Source organism: Gopherus flavomarginatus, chromosome 2 (genome assembly GCF_025201925.1).
Source record: "Gopherus flavomarginatus isolate rGopFla2 chromosome 2, rGopFla2.mat.asm, whole genome shotgun sequence".
Classification (NCBI taxonomy): domain Eukaryota; kingdom Metazoa; phylum Chordata; order Testudines; family Testudinidae; genus Gopherus; species Gopherus flavomarginatus.
In genome coordinates, this window is record NC_066618.1 from 83,470,004 (window position 1) to 83,487,940 (window position 17,937).

At 37.6% G+C, this 17,937-nt stretch overlaps 1 protein-coding gene across 2 annotated transcripts in view; it reads right to left on the bottom strand.

Moving 5' to 3' along the window:
* LARS2 (leucyl-tRNA synthetase 2, mitochondrial) overlaps positions 1-17,937 on the bottom strand; it is a 108,939-nt gene that overhangs the window by 10,961 nt on the left and 80,041 nt on the right. The window contains exons 17-20 of one of the 2 annotated variants that reach the window (XM_050937928.1): positions 14,720-14,889; positions 14,057-14,134; positions 11,916-12,027; positions 1,322-1,449 (exon numbers count right to left, since the gene is read on the bottom strand). In XM_050937928.1, coding sequence (XP_050793885.1) covers positions 1,322-1,449; positions 11,916-12,027; positions 14,057-14,134; positions 14,720-14,889 — 488 coding nt within the window. Of the gene's footprint in view, positions 1-1,321; positions 1,450-9,231; positions 9,803-11,915; positions 12,028-14,056; positions 14,135-14,719; positions 14,890-17,937 lie in introns of those variants that run through there. The other variant, XM_050937929.1, reaches the window with a different exon arrangement.

Below are 17,937 nucleotides of genomic sequence, written 5' to 3' on the forward strand. Positions count from 1 at the left end.
TAAAACCTTAATGTCACCTTCATAATGTTTTTCTATTTTACACACACATCCAAATAAAATCTTTAATTATCTGATCACATACTATTTATTTTACAGATCCTGTCTTCTTCAGTGCACAGGATGGACAGAAACACAAGAGAACATCTTTACATGTAGAATGTGTGTGTGTTTATGGGTATGTATATCATGTAAAAAGATTCTCTCTTTCGTGCACTGAGAGAGGCAGGGGTCCTGTAGACCAAATAGTCTGTGACTATATAATTAACAGTTATCATAATGCATGTGGACAAATGGTTCTAATTATAGTTACACAGGCACCAGAAGAGCTAAACCTGGGGGACTCATGGCATGCCCTCCTCCAGGCTCCAAGATCTGCAACTGTTCCCCTAAAGGCTAAAGAGGCAGTTGCTACTGCTGTGTCACAAGCTGGAGTTAAAACTTTGTTGGGTCTGGGAGCATGCTGAGTGCAGTCAGGAGGTTCCAGAGATTTTAGTAACAAGCTATATTGATCACATGCAACTGGCAACTTCCAGAGGCTCATAATTTGGACAACTCTGGATGGACTTTCATGGGGACAGCAAAAGGCATCTCTCTCTCTGACCCTGGACCTACTTCCTTACGAAATTCCAAGGTCTTGCTGCAAAGCATGAAGGTGCTATAGGTCTGCAAAACACAACTGGACAAAAAATTGAACATTGGCAGAACTACTTTATGTCCTCATTCCTGAAAACAGTTAATCATGTTTTGCTGAGATCTGCCAAAATATGTCAGCCTGAGGTAGAGACCAAACATGGAAAACTTTAGCCCAGACAAAGTCTGGCTAAATTACAAGCAACTCAAAACAGGGTCTTAAAATGGTAAGTGTTAGGTAACCTTAATGATAGGCAGAGCAGCCAGTTTTGCCTATAAATATACACTTTTGTATAGATACCTCATCATCAATGGATTAACAGATTAAAAATATGTAGGAGTCCCTTAGCTGATATGTTCATAATTTCTGCTTTGGACTCACTCAGCTTTGCTCTGCAGTCCCTGTCCTCAACTGTGCATAAGTCAAACCTCTTAGAGTAGTGCTATCCACAATCATACAGTTATCTCTATACTTTTTTATTCTTGGTTTCTCTTGCAAGACCACTTCACTTATTCATCTGAGCAGTCTTCCAAATTAACCAGCAAAATTCTAACTTTAGCTTTCATTCTTTCTAACCTAGCATTGAGTCAATCAGCAATGTAAAACCTCATCTGTCGTCCTCAAGAACAAAACTAGCAGCTAATAATGCATACATTGACCACTACTGGAACTCAGGTTGTAAACTCTTACCAGAACAGACATCTCTATGATATCTGGCTGCTGGAGGTATTCTGGGTCCACTTTGGGCCAGGACTGATGCAGCACATCATCATCCCATTTATGATACGTACAAAGTTTATTCTGCACATGTGCCAAACCTACAATATAAAATTGATACATTGCTGATAATACTTTAACTAGAACATTAAATCTTTTGACTTCATAAATATGTCAAAAGACTGCTTAATTTAAATCTTGTCTAAAGCAAATGCACTGGGAGGAAATAATATGGTTTAGTTTAGCATACAGCATACTATAAACAGAAAGATACATAGCATTCAGTGCTTTGAAGGGGATTTTCTTATATAATGTACAGGGATTCAAATGTGACTGCTTTTCAGATTATGGTTAGAGCTCCAAAACCTTTGCTACTTTGCCATAAAGCACAGATATAGAAGGCCAAAACTTACTCTGTTTTAATTTAAATTGATGCTACATTGTTATACACAAAAAACTTTAATCTTTAATCTTATAGCTAGGGCCCTACCAATTTCACAGCCATGAAAAGTGCATCGTGGATCATGAAATAAGCCCTTCCCCGTGAAAGCCGATCTTCCCCTGCTGCTCTGAGCACCTGAGCCGCGGGCTCCTAGTTCTGCCCATTCCCTGCACTGCCGCTCTCGGGGGAAGCTCAGAAGCTCCGCGGTTGCTGCTTTCAGAGTCCAGTTTTGCAGGCAGCACAGAAGTGAGGGTGACAATCCTGTGACCCACTGACAACAGGTTTGCGACCCCCACACAATCCCTTTTTGGGTCAGGACCCCCAGGGTTACAACAAAGTGAAATTTCTCATTTAAACATCTGAAAACGTGAAATCTACCTATTTACAAATCCTGTGGTTGTGAAATTGACCATAATGGACTGTGAATTTGGTAGGGCCCTATTTATAGCCAGTCAACTCTAAACTCTTCACAACTGCAACTACTTCTTGTTTAAATCATTGCTTAATCTCAATCTCACAACATATTCAATGATACTTTTCACATTTAAGTCACTAACCCTCACTGTGGCTCTGTTTCCCCATCTGTAAAATGCTTTATACCATTATTTGCAAGGCTACGTAACAAATTTCTGTAAAGTGGTTTGAGACTCTCAAATGAAAGGCTCTACAGAATGTAAGTTTAAACATTATTGCACTCTTTCACACTCCCTGAAATGTGTTACATTTTGATTTTGTCTACTGCTACAGGCTAGCTTTCTACAAATGCTTCCCTTTTTATCAGACTTCACTCTCTCACAAAATACAAGACAACTAATTCCAGCTCTTCAGTGTAAGTCATCAGTAGATAGAAGGAAACAGTACTGAAATCACTCTTTCATGGAATGAACATTTAATATGGAAATAAAATGATTTAATTTACTCCTGTTGCAGGATGAAATAAAAACACCAATTTCAGTGAACTTGAATATCTACAAAAATATCTGAACATGAAACTGATGCTTCCAGCTGCCATTGTAATTATTTGTTTCTCTCATAAAATCAAGGAATTTTCAGATTAAATATACATCATGTATTTCAACGAGATAACATAATTCTAAATGTTTTCTTAAACTAAAACTCCAATCAGAATTGCAAATCCATAGCAACTGATCAGACATGTAGTTGAAAATGCGCATATCTTGTCAACACAGACTTACAAACTCAAGGTGAAAAAGAGGTCAAAGACAAGTATGTCTTCAGTGACTCAAACAATAGAGTAAGGGAAAACAATAGAGTAAGGGAAAACAATAGTCTAAGATGCATTGCCCCACGAGATTTGTTGTTGTTTATGAAGTAATTAAAAAAAAATACTTCACAGAGACAAAGACAGAATCCATGGTATTCCATGCATAACAGACACATTTATCATAGTGGTTAGGTAAGGTAAATGTACTGAATAAGAGCAAATGAAAGGAGAGCGAGAGTTTAACTCTACCAAAATTAAAGTCTATCAGAAAAAAGTTGCGGACAAGCCACTTCTCTAAGTGACAGAAATACTCTAGCTATTTTCTTAATGACTCAGAAGGGGGGTGGATTGGTGGGTGTTATTTCTGAAGGCAATAAGAACATGCAAGTATTTCCTAAGTATGACAATGGAGGCTCCAATCTTGTTAAGTAAATATCTGACAAAATACTTCATTGGGGGCAAAACAAGAATGGATTTTTCTGTAACAGGTGTACTGAAACCAAGAAAGCAAAATGAAAGAAATCAAACAGTAGAAATCTTCATGGTGATGATTCATTTTCTCATTGGTCTTTAAAGAAGATAGCTGCTACAGATTCATCTCTTTTTGGCTTTTGCAGGTACAGATGTTCTCTCTTCTTTCCAAAGGATCACATGCCTTGCAGAAAAACATGCATACAGGACAGGCCACTCCTTATTTTCCTGTTTAAATGGCTTCTTCATTCTATTGCAAAAATACCTTCAAAAGATCTGAGACAAGACCTAAAGAGGCAGAAACTGGGTCACCCATAATCCCTGCAGAGGCTGTCAGTCCTCATAAAATAAGCAAAAGGAAAAGATTCTTCAGCAGATACAGAATATTAATACCGCAAAAGAAACGTCACTCTTTTTAAATAGATCCTTTCACAAGATATATCACCATTTAGAAAGATTGAGCTTGTCTATATTTAAAAAAATGTGAAAAAAATCAACAGGGCTGGTTTCCGAAAATGCAGCTAGACAGGAAACCAACATGAAGGTTTCATTTACCTTGCCTGCTTGGTTTCCTGTCTTAATTCACATTCTATAAGCTCCAGAAGACAGAAAATGCAAGAATCATTTTGTTACATAATTTCAGAACAAAACAAATAAGAATGGAGCTTTCATCTGTCACAATCTGGAATTGCTTGTACATTTTACAAAACTAGCCATCAAAAATAGAAATACAGAATTATAGGTTTAGGAGAGACTGCAAGGGTCATCTAGTGTAACCCCTTGCCATGATGCAGGACTTGTTGTGTCTAAACCACCCAGGACAGATGGCTATCCAGTCTCCTTTTGAAATAACTCATTCTGCTGTACGATATTAAAAAATATGATTTTAACCAATCATTTGGCATTTCTAGCAGACTTATCTTTTGAAATTATTAATTTTAACACATCTTTGGTCTTGCTTATGTTGGGTTCTCATAGGGGGAGAAGTTACTTGATGAAATACACATTACAAAGAAACGTATTTTGCTTATATTTTCATAGCCTGTCTTGTTGTTTTGGCTATGCAGTCTAAATCCCAACTGACCTATTTAGTAATTATTTATGTAGGGCTATAAATGTACACAGATCTTTCTAGGCTGACAAAAGGCAATATCCTTGTCTAAGGGATGCCCAAGGCCCTGATCCTGCCTCTGGATCCGCCTGGGTGGTACGCGCTCTTACCTCATACACAGCCACGCAGGCACCAGGATCCAGCCCTGCAGCTCTAATTACAGGATCAGGGTTCAAGCTAAAACACAACATTGTAAAAGGCGGAAACAAACACTGGTGAGCGTGAAAGAGTAGGTGATAGGGAAGGGAGGACATGGTTTAAAGCAGCAAAATCATGCGAATACTTTGATTGGTAGTGTGAGAGTCATGAGAATTTCATAAGAATAATACTTCCCATAAAATACTGATTTTGGTGGAGAAAATACAGATTATTAGCCACATGGAAAATTTGTTTTGAGGAAGGGCTAAAAAGGGAGGGGGAAGCAAGGCAGCTCACAGACCACATTAGCACGGTGCTCCCAAGCTTACAGGGTCACATGAAAGAAGGTACAGAGACAAGCATGGTAGAATGAAACAATGGATGCAACTATGCTAGAAAAAATTGTACCTGTACTTTTCCAGCAGTAGTACAGCTGCACTGGTGCTGGAATATGAGTACAAATGTTTCTAGTGTATATAGGGCAAAGAGGGCAACGAGGCATGTAGCTTGGGATCGGGGAGAAGGAAAAGTCAAAAGACGTTTGCACAGGTAGGCAGATGGTAGCGCTGTGAAGGCAAGGAAGAGGGGTGACTGAATGTGACGAGGGAGGTGAGAGGAAGCCAGTGGAGGGATTTGAAGTGGCTGTGACCAGAGTTTAAGGCAAGGGTTTTAGGCAGAGATAAGGAAATATTAGAAAAGGGCAGTGCAGAATGATCCTATATGAATGTGGTGCAAGTATTTGTTATTCAAGGGGTATTTTAGCAATCTCTGGGTTTGGCAGAGACAAAACAGTGAGAGTCTGCATTGAGTAAAAATACCAACACACAGACAAATGAAGTGCTCTCAAGCAGCTCTGTAGAGCCATTTACAGTATTTAGTAGATTTTCATGTTTGATTAGTATTCTATTTGCCTCTGCAATCAATTCCAAGTATACTGTCATCACTCTACTTTGCTCTTTGGTATATTTCTGTACTGGGGTTTTAAATGGACCTTCCCATTAAATAAAATCAAACCAGAGGAATATCAGGATGCATGTTTGGCAGTACAGGAGGTATATGTCTGCAGAGTACACGTGCTATGCATTGCAACAGCAGAGCAATTAAGTCAATACTATCATAGCTGTTTCCAAACAGCTGGGAGGAAAGTTGTGCAATGTTACTCGTATCACACAAGTGGGTACCCAAGGCTCAACTTACACTTAGCTGAATACAATCCCATGGGGGCTCATTTTGTATGTCTCATAGCAGGAAACAATTAACGTCAAACAACTTTATGGGATGCAGGCCTAGATTTCTAGAGCCAGAGTTCTAGAATGTTCTCCCATTTAGTTTCCTCCAACTGCATCCTTCTGAATAAGGCTGACCATGGTTTTTCCTCCTCAATTCACACAGAAACATCATCTTTTATTTGACAAGAAACTGGTGGCAAGTTTTTATATTGGATAAGAGTTCTTTTGATATTTGGCCATGTTGCTTATTGAAATTTCTGCTTTTAGATTTTTGTGGGGACTTTGATAATGCACTCAAAGGCCTTTGGGTTTTGTGAGCCATGAAAATACAAGTGTATCGCTAAACAAAAAACATTTCAAACACGGCACTTAAACTAGCTTTGCACAGTTACTATTACTGACCTAGCTTGTAAGGTACATTATCCTAGGCCATGCTGAGTCATTCTTTCCTGCACAGGATAAATGACTCAGGAATCCTCTGCTCCAGCACTAGAACTCCACTCCACTCTACTCTCTCTTGGTGGGGTGGAACGGTGTCCTGTACTTCTCTGAGACTCTTTCAGGGCATTTATAAAGGGTCAAAATCTGGTAAGAAAGCTCTAAAAGGAGCATAGTTCAGATGAAGACCAAATATATCAATGGTAAATATGTGGTTTGTGCAAGGACAAAGCAAAATTACCTGTCCTTTTAGTAACTTTAACAGAATTTTTATTTAGCCCTTATTCTTCAGATAAAACTCTGACAGCAGCCAGTGGAGGTTTTCCCTGAGGAAGGACTGAGTAAAAACTGAATCAAGATTTCAGGAATGAGACTATTGTAATGACTGTTAATTTGTTGCCAAGACAATTACGGCATCATAAATACCAGTAATTATGCTAAATTTCAACAAATCATGAAAAATGGATGAAGTGACCATGCTTGTTTAACACATATCACATGGCACTTTCATCTTTTCATGACAAAAGTAGGTCTAGCACAAATGAAACTTCTGAAAATGAGCAGCTACACATCCTTGCCTGGATGAGAAACTACTGGGTAAGCACAAACACATACAAAGAGTCTCAAATTTAGCAGTGGTGCACGTATATTCCTCAGATACAAGGTTTCAGGAAGGAAATAGATTTCCTCATCCTGTTAGTGTTCACAGACTGCCAAAAATGTATGTCAGCCCGATGAACTCTTCCCACTCTGAGAGACTATATTAACTGTTGTTGGTTTGGGTTTTTTTTGGTTACACTATAGCGTACTGTACACTGCGTAACAGAATTAAGCTGACACAAAGACACTGGAAACAGTTCCTGCGCTAAGCTGGAGAAAGGGCCACTTCCCAAAAAAGTAAGATACAAAAATATCAAAGTACCATAACTACTCAGTTATTATTGTTCAACTGCTGAAAGGTAATACATTTATCAGACAGCATTCAAATAGCCTTTCCCTATACTCGAACTGGAAAAATGTACTGCTCAGGCCTAAGTAGATTTCTCTGCTTATCCAAAGTTCTGCTTGAAATATATAAACAAAATGGTCACATATAAACCAAACAAATAAACCAGTTTTCAATCACTGATGTGCAGAAATTATTGAGTTTTGATTCTATTTTTAAAAAAATCTATAAAAAAGAAGGGTTATAATACAAGGCTAAATATTACACTAGAGGGATGCTGTGGCATTAAATCCAGAGTGGTGATTTTGAGTGCTTTGTCATTGGACAATAAGAACCGGAAGGTGGTGGACTAAAAGCTACATTATAAATCACCTCTATTGTGATGCCAAAAAAACCCTTGATAATAGCTAGGCAGCTGATGTCTCATCGCACTATTCACAACTGTTTCAATGTTAGCTTGTGTTCTCCCTGCCCGTTTGTTGTTTTTTCCTGTTGTCTTTTGTCATGTACTTAGATTGTAAGAGCTTTGGGGGCAGGGACTGTCTTTTCATGATGTGTGTATACAGTGCCAAGCACAATGGGGCCCTGATTGGGGAGTCTTGGTGCTACTGAAATACAAAAATGATGTTAGTTTAAGCAGAATTTGTCTGCTACAATATCTTCTTACACACTTCATTCTTGCCCATGGTCTTGGAAGAATTAAATTTGTATTGGTAAATGTTGGAAAACATCAATTTTACTGTATACCAAGACAAAAAATAATTTGCATAAATGATAGAAATTTACAGATAGGTAAAGAAAGAAAAATGCTGCTATAGAAATTATTAGTGGATTATTGATTTAAGCATATTTACTTTGTATATTTTGATGTCTGATCTTGACAAAGTTATAACTTTTTAAGGCTTTAATGTTTGGAATCTCAATGTCTACTGTCATTAAATAATTATTGTCTGACCCTCATAACTTCCTGCAACTGTGAAAATTTAAATAGATAAAAGTAGAAAAAAATGCTTAAAAATAAACAATATCTTTTGAAATTATATATAAAAAGTGATTTTGCCAAGCTTACCTATATCAGTGAGGAGAAGCGGCTGAAAAGATTAGAGATTATGCTACTAAAATGTAACACAGTCTAGAAGGCGGCTTATTTACACTGCAAAGTACTATGCAAAACACTCAAACTGTGCTCTCTCTCTTTTTTAAAGGCTGTAATGCAATAAATGCTAGGTATGTTCAATTACCCAATAAACACTCCCCAGTTACAAAATACTATTAACACAGCAAAATCCTTTCTTCTCAAGGATAGTTCAAATAAAGAAAGGGTGTAACATGATGCAGGGTAAACAGAAGAATCCATTTTCCTGTTCAATGTTGTTCTTAGCCTACAGGAAAAATATCTATTTAATTAGTAAGACTTGTCTGATTCCATCTTTAGAAAGAAAATTTGACTTAAAACAAAAAGTAAATTAAAGGGACTGTATCAGATATTTTAGGGCCAAAATTTAGATAGCAAATATATAGTCTTATTATTATTTCTAGCACTGTAGCACCTCCAACAAAGATTGGGGCTCAGCTGTGGTAGGTACTGTACAAACACAAAGCAAGAGACACAGACCATGCCTTGAAGAGAATACAAGCAAAATACAGGAGACAGAAAGAGTTGAGAAAGGAAATACTAACATCTCTATTTTATAGGTGTGAAACCAAGGCACAGAGAGAATTACTCCTATTTTACACATAGAGAACTCAAGCACAGACAGAGATTAAGTGGAGGATTTAAAAATCTTAATTTTAATGTTTTTTATCTTTTTAAAAACAGTGAAAAGATTGTTTAACTGTCAAGTCCAAAATCATATTAAACATTTATTTTCCAGTAGGTCTGATTATAACTGTAATGATAAGGTGTACAAATATCAGGTAAAAGGTACAGTCGACACAAATCACTTATAACTTCACAAATTATGCTCATATACAAGTGACACAGTGAGACTGTCTTTAAAATCTTAAAGCTATAGTTCTTGAAATAATCCAAGAATGTACCTCGGTATACAACGGGACTGAAGAACATGCCTAAATTGCTGATTACCAAGGGTTAGAAGATCAGGAATGCAGACTCATATGTTTGAGAACATTAACCTGCTTCCCTGTTATTGAATAACTTGGCTCTAGATGGATACTTTTCACAGATGTCTTGACTGAGTAATGACAAATGTTGGATCCTCTCCAAGCAACACAATTTTTATACTATATAAAGCAGACAATATTAACACACACTTGATCTCTCTTGTGATAAAATAGCTTAACTAGAGTGTAATGATGATCAAGATGATAAAGAAAGCTTCTCATGTTCAATCCATACGCTTCTAAGTTTAGCAATCTAAACAAACTGTTTTTGTAGTTGTAGGCTAACCTCATTTGTGCACGAGGTGGAGTCTCTGGACAACACAACTGCATCTTCAAATACATGTAGCAAGAGAAGAGAGCACAAGTCCATTAATTAGTGTTCTTGCTCTGTATTCTCATATCACATATAGGCCAGATCCTGAAAAATGCTGAGCATCCACAACTCCCAAAGACTTTAAATGAGAACAGAGCGCATTCCATATTTTGCAGGCTCAGGTCCTATGTTTGACCAGAGAGAGATCTGAGCCAAGACATGTTGGTAGTTTTTGTCAGTTTACTAAACATATTCCATAATTCTCTATTCATTAATATTATTTGTATTTCAGCAGTGCCTAGAGGCCTCAGTTAGTGTTCCCACCCCCATTATGCTAGGGGCACTGTATGCAGATGTAATAAAAACTCCAAACAGCTGGAAGATCAGATTGTGGCAATTATAGTAATTTCTGTGCAAACAAAGAGAAAAATGAGTTTTGGTTGATGGTTTACAAGCAAGAGAAAACTTCCACATAAACAAATATTCCAATATCTATTACCTGTAAACCATCAACTAAAATTAATATTTCTCCTCAAGAATCCTTTCCTCTAGCAGTTAGTATTCCAATGCTATAGATGGCTCTGAAAAATAAGCTATTTACAGTAGCACCTCAGAGCTGTGAACACCAGAGTTACAGACTGACCAGTCAACCACACACCTCATTTGGAACTGGAAGTACATAATCAAGGAACAGCAGAGACCAAAAAAAAAAGCAAATACAGCACAATACTGTGTTAAATGTAAACTACTAAAAATATGAAGAGAGAGTTTAAAAAAAAAGTTTGACAAGGTAATAAAATAGTTTCTGTTCTTGTTTCATTTAAATTAAGATGGTTAAAAGCAGCATTTTTTTCCTGCCTTGCAAAGTTTCAAAACTGTATTAAGTCACTGATCAGTTGTAAACTTTTGAAAGAACAACTCTAACGTTTTGTTCAGAGTTATGAACATTTCAGAGTTACGAACAACCTCCATTCCCTCCATTCCTGAGCTGTTCTTAGCTCTTGAGGATCTATTGTAGTAGCTCCGCCGAGTCAAACAATTACAGCATGAATATCTTTGCTTCTGAATGTTGCTTCATAAAACGCAATGCCCAAGGTAACACAGTCTATCGTGGCCAACTTTAAAAGGGAATATATTCTCATTTTCTCACATATATCTTGGCATTTCTATCAACAAACCATGAACATGATTGCTGTTGACTTCTGAATTCTGGTATGTACATTCCTCACCCTACTGATGGCAACCCTAGCAGGGTTGTAAGATTTGGCCAGCTTACGGGTTCAGATATTAGGACCTGGTCTATGCTGGTGGGGGGGAGGATTGATCTAAGATACGCATTTTCAGCTATAATAGCGTAGCTGAAGTCGACGTATCTTAGATTGACTTAGAATCACTTACTTTGCGTCCTCGCAGCGCGGGATCAATGGCCGCCGCTCCCCTGTCGACTCTGCTTCCGCCTCTTGCCGAGCTGGAGTTCAGCAGTCGACAGGAGAGCGATCGGGGACCGATTTATCACATTTACACTACACGCAATAAATCGATCCCCGACAGATAGATCGATCGCTATCTGCTGATCCAGCGGATAGTGTAGACGTACCCTACGAAGCTGATCTAAGTCTTAAGCAAGGTTTTATCTCAAATCCCCTAAAGGAGTTAACTCACATCAGCATGTCCCAAGTTGTCCAGGGAATGCTGCAAAAGTAGTACTATGAATCCACAACCCTGCATGTTGCTTGACACACAGCCCTGTAGACAGGAGTCCTCTTAGCTCAAACTCTTCACAGAGAGTAGGGACCACTCCTATGGTACAAACCCTTCTTTTAAAAGGTCTGTTTCCTTCCCTAGGCCCAGCTGTCAGCTTTTCCCTCTATGACAGCCTGTACAAGCCCTTCTAGGTGTGGCTGATCCTTTTTCCTCTCACCCAAAGAAACATAACCGTTTGGGGGTTATGGTGACTGACTGAGGAGAGGACAGGTCTTGATCTGTGGGTTATTAAGTGACTAGGAGGTGTATTGTTTTTAAGATGCTTCTTCCAAACTTATCTAGTTATTATTGTGTAACTTCCTTGGAAATTATTTCCCCAACCTTATTTTTTCTGCAGGAGTAATAAAAATAATTTTATGCAAATACCTTTCCATAGCTCTGAGGCTATGTGTGGGGCCATAGGTGCAACCATAATACAAAGAGTAGCCAAAGCATCTTCAAATTCTGCACTGTGGAGAATGAGAGGTTGAGAGGCTTGCTATGGAAAAGGGGAAAAAAAAGAAACAGAAATTGTAAGTATAAATATTCTTATAAAATGCAGTTTGTAATGGAGAGAATGAAATAATAAAAACATAAATCAGTGCCTAAGTCCAGAAAAAGTCCCATTATACAATGAATGAGAAGCTTAAAAAAGGCACGGAGGATGAAAATTCTTGCTCCCAAAGTGCACCACTGGAAAGAGCTGTGCACAGAGGACCCTTACACAGAGTTCAGGCACCAGCACTCTTATAAAAAGGCTACAAACCTGGACCCTGAAAAAAGATCAGTGTGACTGGACCCTGTGGGCGTAGGGGGTCTGCTCATATGGGAGCCTTTGTAGGATTGGGACCTTGAAGAGAATTCTGGGTACTGGAATGTGTTTTCCCACACACCTCCAGAAGTGCAGTGCCCAATACATTCACAATTCATTTAAAAAAAACATGTCAGAATATTAAGCCAGACCAGGAACGTAAGCATGGCATGTGGTTTACTGAGATAGGGCTCATTAGAATAGGATCCTGGCCTGATCTAGATAAAGTTGGTATAGCGTTAAAGAGATCTAAAAAAAATGTGAGTGAAAAACAGGAAAATCTTTTGTGGTTCAAGTCTTTGTTGTTTTTCTAACAGTTCTTTATAAGTTCTTGTGAAAGGTGCCAGACCGACAGCATATGAAACTGAATTCCCCTGTTTATAATTTATCTCTAGAAAAGGTAGAACTATGCAAGCTTTCCTCTATTTTGCCCCACCAGCATGCTTCCACTCTGAGCTGGAGGAACCATCTCCAATGATGAGGGTAGTTCAGCTTCTATGTATATTTAATTCTTCATCTTTGTCTAAGGCTTGACTAAGTTTAGTATTTCTTTTTTTCTCAAATTTTAATTTTCACATATCTCCACACTTCCTGGTTTCAGCTGGGATTGAAAGAGGAAGTACTAAAATGTTACACGGAAACTTGTGCTTGAAAGATACCCACCCTTATTTCTTGACCACAGAATTTAGAGCCGTGTTCAAATATTTGGATGTTTGTCTGAAGTGATATGAATCTCTGATCTGGAGAAAAAACCTCACATTTTCAACCACATGAACTCTGCAGTCTCTAGAATTTTTGCTATTTCAATACAATATTTGCATATGTCTTAGGGGGACTTGTGTTAAGTGTTGTAATTTAACCAACAACTGCCTTAGAATCACAAGTTAAAGTCTAATTACAATTAATTGAAATCAAAGATGAAAAATATCAATGTTTAATTTGACCTCTAATTTAGGTCACTGTAAAATTAAACAGAATTAATTTCTCCATCAAGTATAGCACAATAATAAAGGCAACAGTTATTATATCTGACCTATCACCACTTGGCGGATCTGCAGTATGATGGTCCAAACTAGGAGTGCCAAATTAAAGTTATTTTATAAAAAAAGGAGTATTTCCAGGCTCTCTTAACATCAAAAATCTCCAGTGCTGAAAGTGATCTCAGAGGAATGCAAGGGATTTGTGATTTTGCCCGTCAGTAGTAACAATATTTCTTTTTTATTTATTGGAATGATTACAGTAATTAATTTCTTTAAAAAGACTAACTTCTAATTTAAAACAAAACTGAATGAAGAACTCAAAGGGGCTTCCTTTGACATTATTGGACACAGATGTAAACAACAAAACTATCAGGTGGTTTGGATCCTTTCCATGTATGTGTGTATATATCTTTGCATAGGCCCACAAATGGAATGGAAGATATTAAAATTAAATAACCCACTTAGTTAAAAAGTTTTAATGTTAGTCAGCTTCCTCTTTAAGCTATTCATGGCAATATATAGTACACCTGATACTAGTGTGCACTTTATTTGAATTGCTGTATGATGCAAGTTTACGGGGCCATAAAAGCAATAGTTGTAATAATGGTAGTAAATATTTAAAGTATGGTATAAGATAGACAAAGGCCCCAAGGATGCTTCTATTCTGGCTGTACAGTTCTAAGTTCAGAGATTGAAAAAGGAGTTGTTGCATAAGCTCTTTTAGATGTCATACTTACTGAGAGTACGTTAGTGAGGCCCATCAGTCGAGAGATTGCAGCATTAAACAAGTTATCTTTTGTGAAGTAACTTGTTACCTAGATATACAAAAAATGTTCACTTTCATTAGTTACTTACAATTTCCATATACTGAGCGTTTTGCTTTTTAGAAAAAACAACAACAACATTAACAATAAGCTAAAAATTGCAATGTGCATACACATAGAATCATAGAACTGGAAGGGACCTCGAAAGGTCACCTAGTCCAGACCCCTGCACTTGTGACAGGACTAAGTATTACCTTTCTCTCAAAACAGTATCACATATATCACATATACACACACACACATATATGTGTGCACACCATGTGCAATCTGTGGAGGTGATATTCCTGTAATAAATTACATTATGAAAAAACGTGTTTATTCAGACCTCAATTATCTACAGAAGAGTAATGCCCCATGTGGTTTTAGGTAAGTGAAGTCACTTGTAATTATGGACTCCCACTCTCTCCCAACTTATGCAGAGAAAGTTTCCCAATGAAAATAGTTTATGATGGAAAAATCTTAAGACAAACTTTTTGATCCGATAACACAAGAAGTCAGGCATACTGCTGGTGCATGATATAACAACATTAGCTATCTATCTAGTCATTTTCAAAATAGTTAAGAGTTCCTTTTAACCTCAGAGACCACAAGGTTCTTCTGCTCCCAGATCTTTTTGGCTTCAGCCTTCTCCTTCTTGTTCAACAGCTGAGGACTGGGCACAGTGCTGGAAGTCCTGGCTTCTATAAGTTTGGTTACTAGGGACCAAAGGCGTGACTGCCATCTTCGTACACCAGGGACAGCATCAGCTGAGTTTAATGACAGATTTCAGAAAGAGGAAGACTTGAGTTGTAATGAATGAAGCCAACACATCAAAAAGAAACAGAAAGAAAATTGTACCACAGAGTTCCATACCATTGAACATTGAAGGGGAAATTACATGTTGCAAGAAAAACCTCAGTGTAATGAAAATACATTTTTAAAATTGTTAGGTTGCTTTAACGAAGACAAATGAACACTACTGGAAATCAAGAATATTTTCTAAGTAGCATTTCAGTGTATTTTCCTAACTGTATAATACAATCCACTATCAAGCTAATGTAAGAAAAACCACAGATGACCTGTCAACTACTCAGGAAAACAGTCTTTTTTCATATGCTTTCAACTGCAAGAAAGATGAGACAAACTCCTGAATGGAGATTTTCCTTTTAAACTTTATTCTATATTGATGACAGAAATTACATATATACACATGTATATATACTGACATATCAATATATAGTGGCTGCCATGGTAATGAAAGATGAAGGGCCAGATTACTTGGGATCATCTATTTAGCACCCAGCTTAGCTTGGGGAGCAGGGAATGCAAAGGGTGGCTATAAGCCACCTTTATATCCTCTCTAATCCTTGAGGTCACCAGTCCAGACTCTAAAGTTGTCTCAGCCTCTGAGGCTGCTCCTCTAACTGGGGACTGTTTGAGTACAACAGTGCTCAGGCGACACGTCTATACTTGAGAGCAGTGGAGGGGAGGGAAGAGGGGGGGAAGAGGCGAGGGATGAGTGGGTGGCATCAGAGCTGCTACACCACCTGGGGATTCCCTATTCTGAGGTGATCCCCAAATGGCTGCTTACAATAGATTTAAGGCTGTTTTACATCATTGGAAAAGTGTAAAGCAGCTTTAATGAGGCCAAGTATCTGACCCAGTGTTATTACATAATATTGTGCAGTTTTTTGCCAAAAATAAGCCAATGCTCTGTTTACCAGTGTGGCTCCTTCAGGATGAATGTACATTTTGTTACTGTAAGGAGAAGACAGGCCTTAGCCAGTGTTTACAGAAGGTTTATTAAACTGTTTTCATTATCTTTCCTTCCCATTTTCTTTTTGAAAACTTGTTAACTGTTTCTTTACTGTTTTTCAAATATTCCCTCAACAAGAGGTGACTCTCAAAAAATATCTTTCTTTACACTACTCTGTATTTGAGACTTGTCTGAGTGGCAAAATGCTTTTCTCCTAGCACTGTATAAGATATCTGTGCTTGTACTTATGAAAGAATGTGTGTATAATATAACCACCAAACTGTAATAATACTTTGCAAAATAACACCTTTTATCTAAGGATCGCATAGCACTTACAAAAAGGGGATAAAGTTTCATTATTCTCATTTTCAAGAAGGGGAAACAACAGCAAAAAAAACCCCAACAACAACAACTGGATGACTCACTTAGAGCCTGATTTCAGTAAGATTACTCACAGAGTAAGGCACTACTAAATGTTAGCAAAGGGCAGGAGAATCCACGAGAGGCAGAAATAGAACCTACTAACTCTCAGTCTTGTGCTTTCAGGAAAGCATCGTGATAGGAATCTTAACATAAAAAATGTTATCAACTCCACCCCCAAAAGTTTGTTGTTAGAAATGTGGTAGTTTGGTACATAGTGAATAAAAATGGTAATGATACAGACCAATCTGAACTGTAGTTGGTAATGCTGCACTATAAGATGATGTCGATCAAACAAAGAATGAAGAGGTAGAACAAATCATTTAAAACCATTTATTTTTCAAAACAATGTAGTTAGATGTTTTATTGAAGTCCTGTGTGACAAGAAAGTTGCTTTAAAATGCATGCATTTTCCTTTGCACACCGACTATTATGAAGCAAGAAAGACATAAAACGGAATTTAAAATTAAGATGGCATTGGGGCTGCGCATTCATTTAGAAAAGGCAGAGCCCCATAAGCAAGTCACATTTAAGGGGTGAAACTAGACAGACACTTGTACATGTTCTGTGTGTTTGTAGGATCCATTATTTACCCTAGTTTAATCAATTATGTAACTCAACAGCATACAATGTAAGTGTCTTTATCAGCATCTTTCAAATGGTATTCAGAGCCCGTTTGACAAGCTGTGTTGCATAACTGTCTATGATAAATTAAAGTAGCTTAAACTCCAAATGGATTCTCCCATCAGGAAAAGAAGAGAGACTGTATTAAAAAGGAGGAGGTGATCTAATCTTACAATAGCTGCTTTCTAAGTCATTGGTAAGAAGAGAGATTCAGAGACTGGGGCGGTGCACCCTCTCACCATTTATAAAGAAATTACTACCAAAGGAGCTATTTTTTACACACAACTGATCTTAGCTTTTAAGAGGTTTGTAAGGGAAGGAGGGAGAGAGGTGCTTCCTAAACAAGTCTGTAGCCTAATTAACACTGTCTTGCAAAATTAGCTTCTTAAAGATAATTTTCTCAATTTACAAAGTGGACATTAGCCTAGTTCTGTGGCATCACTATTTTCATGAACTACAAGATCATAGTTCAAATAAGCTAAAACAGAAGGAAAATACTTATAAAAGGTTGCTTAGTTTTTTTTCTCTCTCCTTCCATTTCCCATAGTGTACAAGATGTCTTCATAATAATGGAAAATTTCTGCAGACTTTTTTCTGCCTAAGACTCATATTCTAGTGTGCAGCGAAGAGGCCATATTATTGTAGACCCTTGCTTTCAACAGCCTTACAGAGATGTATGTATGCAGTGGTGTTGCAGCCATGTCTGTCAGAGGATATCAGAGACACAAAATAGGTGAGGTAATATCTTTTATTAGACCAACTTCTGCTAGTGAGAGACAAGCTTTTGAGCTACACAGAGCTCTTCCTCAGGTCTAGGAAAGGTACTCAGAGTGACACAGCTAAATACAAGGTCGAACAGATAGTTTAGCATAAGCTGTTAGCATATATTCTAAGGGACCATTCAAGGTCTTAGAGAGATGTATGTAAAGTTTCCTATCTAGTTCTGCTGCACTACTTCCTATATCTTCCTGGTATCAAGGAGCAAAAAATTAAGATTCTTCTCAGCCAAGATGGC